This window comes from Pollicipes pollicipes, unplaced genomic scaffold (genome assembly GCF_011947565.3).
Source record: "Pollicipes pollicipes isolate AB1234 unplaced genomic scaffold, Ppol_2.1 Scaffold_5724;HRSCAF=6776_pilon_pilon_pilon, whole genome shotgun sequence".
In the NCBI taxonomy this organism is placed as follows: domain Eukaryota; kingdom Metazoa; phylum Arthropoda; class Thecostraca; order Pollicipedomorpha; family Pollicipedidae; genus Pollicipes; species Pollicipes pollicipes.
The window spans coordinates 35687336-35695972 of NW_023596746.1; the positions used below are offsets into that span (position 1 = coordinate 35687336).

At 61.3% G+C, this 8637-nt stretch overlaps 1 protein-coding gene across 1 annotated transcript in view; it reads left to right on the forward strand.

Annotated features, from left to right (window-relative positions):
• The first annotated feature begins 1066 nt into the window (after positions 1-1066).
• Positions 1067-8637, forward strand: part of LOC119102993 (solute carrier family 35 member F1) — an 8819-nt gene continuing 1248 nt past the window's right edge. The window contains exons 1-9 of the mRNA XM_037226443.1: positions 1067-1135; positions 3031-3140; positions 3808-4001; positions 4517-4676; positions 5164-5320; positions 5972-6182; positions 6859-6959; positions 7405-7520; positions 8189-8541. Of these exons, the coding sequence (XP_037082338.1) occupies positions 1083-1135; positions 3031-3140; positions 3808-4001; positions 4517-4676; positions 5164-5320; positions 5972-6182; positions 6859-6959; positions 7405-7520; positions 8189-8541 (1455 nt within the window). The 5' untranslated portion in view covers positions 1067-1082. The remainder of the gene's footprint in view (positions 1136-3030; positions 3141-3807; positions 4002-4516; positions 4677-5163; positions 5321-5971; positions 6183-6858; positions 6960-7404; positions 7521-8188; positions 8542-8637) is intronic.

Here is an 8637-nt window from a genome sequence, read left to right on the forward strand (position 1 = left end):
AGTGCCGCCCGGTTTGCATATACGTTGGTTATGTGTATTTTTGAACCACCCTGACACCTTCAAACTAGCCTAGGAAATACCTTTAAGCAAAGCTGGGCGCTGATTTCTCATATTGTGAGCCTGCGTACTTTTGAAGACGATGTAACTGCCTTTCATTTCAATGTGAAACAATGTAGGGCTTTCAGAACACTTGTGGGAATCGTCAGCAACCCAATTAACAACGTATCTGCTGTTGATCGGAAATGGTGTTCATGTCAGGTCTCCAAAGCGGTGCACCAACAAGGGTTGCGTTAATGTGTCTTCTCAGTTTTACTGCCTTTCTGCTATTTGGTTATTTGAGCATCGACTTAAATGTACGTTTCTACGTTCTTTCATATTTGTTCTCCTGATTGAAAAGTTGAAAACCTGTTCAGATTGTCTTCGAAGGTCTCTTGAGAGACATGAAGGCTTGGAACCGGCATACATAGCGAAGACCCGCCCTGGACACACCGTGGCCAACATTTGGTTACGGCTGGATCAAAATATTGTGTCTGCGGATGGGTACCCAAACATACAGCGTCACAGCAGATCCTGAAGACGTTACCGAGGCAGCTGACTGTCGAGCGTGACGCAGTCGCTAACCGCGATTTAGCGCGCAGCCACCTGTTACCGTTGAAGGGCACGGCCCGCCGTGACGTCTGTTCGAGTGCCCCGGTATCTGGACCGCATATCGGCTCGGCCGCGGCAGCCGGCCCTGGCGGGTTCAGTGTTCGCCGGCCCACCACGTGCCGAGCAACAGAGGGAGCCACCGCCGGCTCTCCGAGACATCCGTTAATCAGGCACGGGCCCCGTCACCGCCGGCGCGTTGCAAGCAGCCGCAGAGGGGCTGGAGTTTGCGACAGGCGGCTGCCGGCGTCGCTGCGGCGCCCTGACTCGCCACGCGGAGGCGGTCCGTGGCGCCGCCGCCGGCCGGGCGGGTTAGCGCGGCGGGTCGACGGTGTCCGCGCCCGGCGGAGCGGTGCGGGGCCGCCGGGCTTCTGTTGTGGGCGCGCCCGATCCGGGGCGAGCCGGCGCCGCGCCGCGCCGCGCGGCCAGTGACCAACATGCTGCGTCGGCCCGGAGAGGTGCTCTCGCCACTGTGCGGTCCCGGCGCGCTGTGAGTACGATCGGCCGGGTCCATCGCTGCCCCAGCAGACGCCCGCGGGATGGGGCGAGACGCGGCGCCCTCGCGTGGGCAGGCCGCTGGGAAATTGGTACCGATGCATTGGCGGCCTAGGTTTGGATCGAGCTTTGACTGCATGCTCAGCATGCTTTTTGTACCTTGCCCTGCATGTGTCGGTTTTTGATACCCGGAGGATTGTTAGTTTGTTTGCGATGCAAGTCGTGCAAGGTATCGCAATGTTGACTTGAGATGCTGTCCGATTGTCAAGGACACCACGTCTGTCAGACAGCCACCCTGTAGTTACCCGAGTAGCAGTCGGGTGTATCTATACCTGAACACCTGCTCCATCTTAACATGAATTGAGTGTTTGCCAGCCTGGCGTTAATGATGATGCTACTCGCAATGATGTGATATTGCCTGTGGCACGTCACAACATTGTATGCAGCATTCGCCTGCATTCCGTTTTGGAGCTGCGTTTTTAAAATATTACAAATGTTGTCTGGGAAAGCAGGTGAAGTAGCCTGACGGGAGTACAAGTTTGTACCCTGTCTAAGCGCCCCTGTTTCTTTACGCTGAATGACTCGGTTTTCCTGATTTCCTGATGTGACAGTGCTGATATGGGCTGAGCATCTGTGACATTCCGGTAGCTAATTCTTCGGGGTCGACAAGTGGCGTATTAAGACTGTCATAAAGGTCTCACAAATGCTTTCGTTCAGTTGTGTTGCACAACCTCGTCGTATATGAGCAGCTTGCCTGGCGTACTGTCGTCAGTGTGGGAGACTCAGCACCAGCTGTGTTGCGGTGTCCCCTCGCCGCAGCCTCCTCACGATCGCGTGCTACGCTTATGACCGCAGCCGCACAAATATCCCGCATATGATAATCAGCCGCGCGACGCTCCGATGGGGCCGATCGCCTGCGGCTGATGGCGCCTTTGTTGACACGGCGTGTGGTGTGCTCCGGTGGGGCGTACCATCAATGATCCGCGGCGCAGGCGCGCCCATGAACTTGCCACGGCAGGTTCCGTCCCGGCTTCAGCGACCGCTGGGCTTGCCGTCGGGGCGCGGCGGGGCTAGGCGCTGTACTCTGGTCCACATCGCGCGCCCACCGATGTGACGTCCACAGTGTGACCGCGCCCGTGTCGTACGCCGGTCCTGTCCGCCAGCCCGTGTCGTACGCCGGTCCTGTCCGCAGGCCCGTGTCGCTAACCGGCCCCGTACGCGGGCCCGCGTCGTACGCCGGTCCTGTACGCTGGCCTGTGTCGTTAACCGGCGCCGTACGCCGGCCCGTGTCGTACGCCGATCCTGTCCGCCGGCCCGTGTCGTTAACCGGCCTCGTACGCCGGCCCGCGTTGTACGCCGGTCCTGTACGCTGGCCCGTGTCGCACGCTGGCCCTTGTCGTGCGCCGGTCCGTGTCGCACGCCGGCCAACTCTAGCGACATCGCTCTCGCCCGTGCGGGGCCTCGTGTGGTCTGTGGTCTCCGCCCGGCCTCCTGCCGTCCGTGGCGTGGTCCGGGTGGAAAGATCGGGGTGCGCTCGAAGGCTATTCGAAGCGTCAGGGTTAAAGGCACGGTGGTAGAGGTGGGCAACTTTTGCGACGAAAGGCGCGTCGCTTGTGCGCCGGTGAAGTGATAGACAAGTTATTCGGTGTTCAGGGAACAGTGCTCCCCCATTGTGCTACCCTCACCGTCTTTTCACATCGACCTGAGACATCGCAACCGAATCCGATCGTTGGACATCAGCCTTTCCCGGAAGCCGCCCTCAGCTTGCTGAGTTAGCCGATCCAGGCGCGACATCAGCCCTTCCCAGAACCCGCTTCCAGCTCGCTGGGTCAGTCGATCCGGGCGGGACCACAGCCCAGCGCTCACTGTCGCGCTCGTTGATGCCGGCAGGTCGGTGTGGCGGGCCATATTCCTGGGTCAGCTGCTGTCGGTGCTCAACATGTGCACGGGCGTCACCAGCCAGCTGCTGACCGAGCAGTACGGCATCAGCATACCGACAGGTGGGCAGACTGTCGCCGCCGGCAGCGGCGCCTGACGACGCCCATGCAGGGCGAGCTCGCGCCTAGTCGCTCGCGTCGAGTCGAGCCAGCGTCGAGCTCGCCTGCTCGCTCGGTCTTGATGTTGGCAGTGCATGCCAGAAGGCGGGGGGATGATCGGGTATCACTGTTTACGGGGTGTTTATGATGCGTGTTTGGTACGGATCATGACTAGCCGGGCGTATCGCCGCGCTTTTTGCGCATGCATATTTTGCCAGTGGACGTTTATTCGTGCAGAACTCTCCTAACGTTGCACTCGGGTCAAGCCTCTTGGGGCAACGGCCGCCGCGTCTGTCCGCCCCGCTGACGCGTGCTCTGCCCCGTCTGTCCGCCCCGCTGACGCGTGCTCTGCCCCGTCCGTCCGCCCCGCTGACGCGTGCTCTGCCCCGTCTGTCCGCCCCGCTGACGCGTGCTCTGCCCCGTCCGTCCGCCCCGCTGACGCGTGCTCTGCCCCGTCCGTCCGCCCCGCTGACGCGTGCTCTGCCCCGTCCGTCCGCCCCGCTGACGCGTGCTCTGCCTCGTCTGTCCGCCCCGCTGACGCGTGCTCTGCCCCGTCCGTCCGCCCCGCTGACGCGTGCTCTGCCTCGTCTGTCCGCCCCGCTGACGCGTGCTCTGCCCCGTCCGTCCACAGCCCAGACGTTCGCCAACTACGCGCTGCTCTGCCTGCTCTTCACCACCTGGCTGGCCTGCCGCACCGGCGACGACGGCATCGTCGCCGTGCTCAGGAAGCGCGGCTGGAAGTACGTGATCCTGGCCGCCTTCGACGTGGAGGCCAACTACCTGGTCGTCAAGGCGTACAACTACACCACCCTCACCAGCATCACGGTAAGCATGGGCCCGCTGTATCGCGGGGTGGACGCCTCCGGTTGTTTGCTGGTTTGGTATTCTGGTGAGTGTTTTTTGTGGGGTATATTTTCGTGAACCAGTTGGTGCGTTGTGTTATACGTAATTCGTATTGCGTCAGGAAGTCGCTATAGGTCTCCTCGCATCGCTTTTCATGATGTGGACATTGGCTACAGGTTTCAGACAAAGACAAAACAAAGAAGTCGTCCTACGGTCGGACAAAAAAAATTATATTCAATCATCACAATGACTATGTCCCTTTAGCCGTGGAATGCCGTCGTTGGATTATCTCACTGACTGGCCCGCGCGTAACTCAAGCCCTGCCGTTCCTGTGGATATTATTCGAAGTAGCGTTGGCTCCTCCGGCCTCTTCCCCGGCGTGAGGCTGCGGCGTTGGTTGTGGGTCGGCCAGTGAGCCCCGCTGTCGCCTGGCGGTCGCCTCGTCATGCGGACACCGTGCCTCGCGTGCCCGTCACCAGCGCGCCTCGCTCCCGCAGCTGCTCGACTGCTTCGCCATCCCGACGGTGCTGGCCATGTCGTGGATCTTCCTGAAGGTGCGGTACAAGCTGCTGCACATCATCGGCGTCAGCATCTGCCTGGTGGGCGTCGGCTGCCTAGTGTGGGCGGACATTGAGGAGGGCCGGGGCTCCGTCGGAGGTGAGCTGAGCTCCGTGTCGCGGCCCGGCCGCCGTCCCACCCGCTTACGCATCCACCGCGACCAGAGCAATGCTGCGAGATTGGGACTGTGTGTGGTGGTGTCCTTCTGGTACCGTCGAGTTACAAGTCAAGTCAGAACGATAAGACATAATTCAAGGTGTCAGTTATTGCGACAGTGGTGATACGGTAACAACCATTGTCGCTGTGATCGTGCTGAGCCGTGATCATCACATTGCGCACGCCATGATTATTGCCAGTGAGTGAGCCCACTTGTTCACGGTGACGTCTCTGTGCGACGACATCTGTTTGATTGCCCTGCTGGGCCATCTGGTGGCGGTTCTGAACACACCGGGGAGTCCACACAGTGAGCCAGGGTGTAGCTGAGACCCCGCCGCTCCCCGTCGCTCCTTGGCGTGGACGACCGGACACGCTCACGCTCACACCCCGGGCGCGGCGCGAGCGTGACCTCCACGCGGCGCGCCCACAGGCCAGGACCGTCTGGTGGGCGACATGCTCTGCCTGGGCGGCGCCACGCTCTACGGCATCTCCAACGTCGGGCAGGAGTTCGTCGTCAAGAACTTCAGCGTCGTCGAGTTCCTGGGCATGATCGGCCTGTTCGGCAGCATCATCAACGGCGTCCAGCTGTGAGTCGTGCCTCTCACGCGCCGCCGAACGCGCTCTCGCGTCCGCACTGCGTGGCTGCGGGGCTGGTGCGTCCGAAGTGAACTCGTGCGCATCGGTCACGCAAGCGGGGCTGTCCGGCGCTGAGTCGTCACTGAGTATTTTGTGCTGGAGCAGAGCTGTCACAGCAGCGAGGGGCGCCCGACGTCATTCGTTTGACGATGTGCGCGCTGCGACGAGGGTTCCTTGTTGCTGATGGTAAGATATGGCGGCGGGTAGGGGCTCCTGCTCGTCTCCTTTTTGACGGATAATATCACGTTAATTGTTCGCTTGAAGGGCACTGGTAGTCGTGGCAATGCTTGGTTTATGGACACCGATCCGACTATGCAGCTGGTCCAAACCATTAGATTGTCGTACCGAGACTGTTAGCCAGGTATTGCTGGTGAATTTTGCGTTTGATGTAATGCCACCACACCGCCGCCCGGTCCTTTGGCAAGTTCCCCGTCCTTGTCGCAAAAATACGGCGCCTGGCATGGGAATCGAACCCACGTGGCGATGTGCGTCGGTCCGACTGCACATGTCATGCGCAGCGAGGCCGGACCCGCACGCTCGCCGCCACCCGGCGGGTCGGCAGGATGTGTTGACTGACACGTCATCGCGTCTGCGTGCGACAGGGCGGTGATGGAGCGGGACGAGGTGCTGGGCCTGGACTGGACCGACTGGCGAGTGGCGGCGCTGCTGGCCGGCTTCTCGCTGGCCCAGTTCAGCTTCTACGCCATGATGCCGGTGGTGGTGCGGGTGACCAGCGCCACCAGCGTCAACCTCTCACTGCTCACCTCAGACTTCTTCTCACTGATCGCCGGCATCCTGCTCTTCCATTTCAAGGTGGGCAGGGTCTGTGGACAATGGCGGCATCTTCTGCCGATTCGGCCGGCCTCTCCCGTCCGAGTCTGGGCCTAGTTTCATAACACGGAATTGACGAATCAGCGCACTTGATACGCGTCGAATCGACTCTTAAACAAACATATCTTCAAATTAAGTGGACTTATCCTCTGTTCGGACGCTTACACGACGCAGTAGATGAATGCGCCAGCTTGTGGTTTCGCTTTATGGAGCTATGCCAAACAGACCCAATAGCCATCACTATTATGACTCTTACTTTCGTCCAGCGTGTTGAACTAGTGGATCACTTCATGGGCTCAGCGCAAAATGACCCCCCACGATCATTCGTCGACTCAGCGTTTTGCGATTTTGCTAGAGATCGCGATTGTAACTCATGTTTCCCACTGAACCGGCGTTTTTCGTTATCTCCCTCCCAGTATGTGTAGTGACCCGGATGGTGCCATCTAACGCATATCTGGTGGTGGCTTCCTACTACTTGGCCAGCCGGCCGAGTATTAGACAGCACGTTGGCGAAAGGTGACCCTCCAGTAGCGCGGCGCTATGCACCGCAGAAACGTAAGCCATACGCTTCCAGTGTGATGCGATAGCATTGCCCAACTCCGCCGAGCGTCGCTCGCGAAGGTGACGCAGCGCCATTTTAACGTCTGTCCCTTTTCAGTTTCACGTGCTGTATTTCCTGTCATTCTTCCTCGTCATATGCGGCATCATCGTCTACTCGTCCAAGCCGACTCCGATCCCGACGCGGGGCCGGCCATACAGGTGACGGTCCGCCCTTCCGCGGGGAGGGGAAGGGAACGGCCGCCCGTCGGCACCGGTCGCGCAGCGGGCGGCCGCCGCCGGCCAGCCGTGCCGCCGCTCTGGCTGCCGGCTCCAGCGGCTGTGACGCGGCGCCGTACGCTGGACTGTAGCGTCAGCTGCTGTGTCGCTGGTCGGGCGTCGTACGACACGGCTGGCATTGTTCAGGAAGCAAGAATGTCCAAGCTTTAGTTGTAAGATGTCTTTCACTTCAGCGGCGGATCCAGAGTTTTCGTCGCCGTATGTCCGGGTTCGCGGCATGAGCCCGTACCCTGCGCTTCATCATCACCTCACGGGCGCGGCGGGCGCCGGCTGAAGCCACACCTCTCCCCGGGTTTGCTGAGCTGTAAACAGCCCTGCGCGGCGGCACTGCCGGCTCCGGTGACTGACGGGCTACCGGGCGCCGCAGGGAGATGTCGCAAGGCTCTGGCAGTGCCGACGTCGAGCTCAACACGCCCAACACGTCCGTCAACGAGTTCCCGCGCTCCGTCTCCGACGTCTCCAGCGTTCCCTCCTACGGTACGGGTCAGTCTCCCAGTCTGTCTCTCTCTCGATGTATGGCCTCCCCGTCTCCGTCTCCGTCACGGTCTCCGTCTCGGTCTGTCCCCGCCTCGTCGCAATTTCTGTCGTCTCTGTCCCTGTCTCATCGCGTTCTCTCCATCGTACTGACCGACCTGGCGCTGTCATCGCTCCTCTTTTGTTGGGTAGAGTCCCTTTCGTGGCGGATCGTGCTTCCTGCCTTGTCTGCTTTGCTGTCGTGAATGGTCATGTGCTGTTTATTGTGTGCGAGGGTGTTGTTTTTTGTGAGCGGTTCTGTGACTGTGTGAGGCGCACGAGGTGGCCGTGTTTGATTTTATTCACACTATGAACTACAAAAAATTGCAATGATGCAGTTGTCGCTGACCTCAGCTTATATACTATGAACTTCATATCCAAGTCAGTTTGCTGTTGTTCCCGTCTCTATAGCAGCTCGGTGGAGCTATCCCCCACCTCTCCTTTGGCCTGTTGTCTTGCGCCCGCCCCAGCCCCAGCCCCGCCCACGTCGGCTCGCGTCGCGCCCGCCCGCGACTGCACCCTGCCCGTCCCCTCCCGCGTCGGCTCGCGTCGCGCCCGCCCATGACCGCGCCCCCGCCGTCCCCTCCCGCGTCGGCTCGCGTCGCCCCCGCCCGTGACCGCGCCCCCGCCGTCGGCAGGCACGCTGGTGCGGGACGTACACAGCCTACCGCGCTCGCGCTCCATCCCCGACCGGCCGTACAGCACGCTGGGCCGGCCGGCGCGGCGCGAGGCGACCGCCGACCGGCCGTACCGCACGCTGGAGCGCTCGCACGGCGGCGCGCGCGTGCACTGGGCGGCCGAGTACTCGCCCAACTACCCGATGGAGGCGAGCGTGGACCGCACGCTGGAGCAGTTCACGACGTTCAGCGCGCACCCGCACCCAGTGCCGCAGTACCGGCCCGAGGGCATCCTCAAGACGTCCAAGTCGATGGAGACGCAGCTGCGCCGGCCGTCGCGCCACTCCGTGCACGTCAACCCAGCCGGCAGTCCGGTGGGTGGCGCCCGCCGGGGGCTGCCGGGGGCCGAGGCGAGCGAGAGGACGACCGTTGGGTTCACGAGACTTGAGTTGGCGTCAGAATGTGGCTGC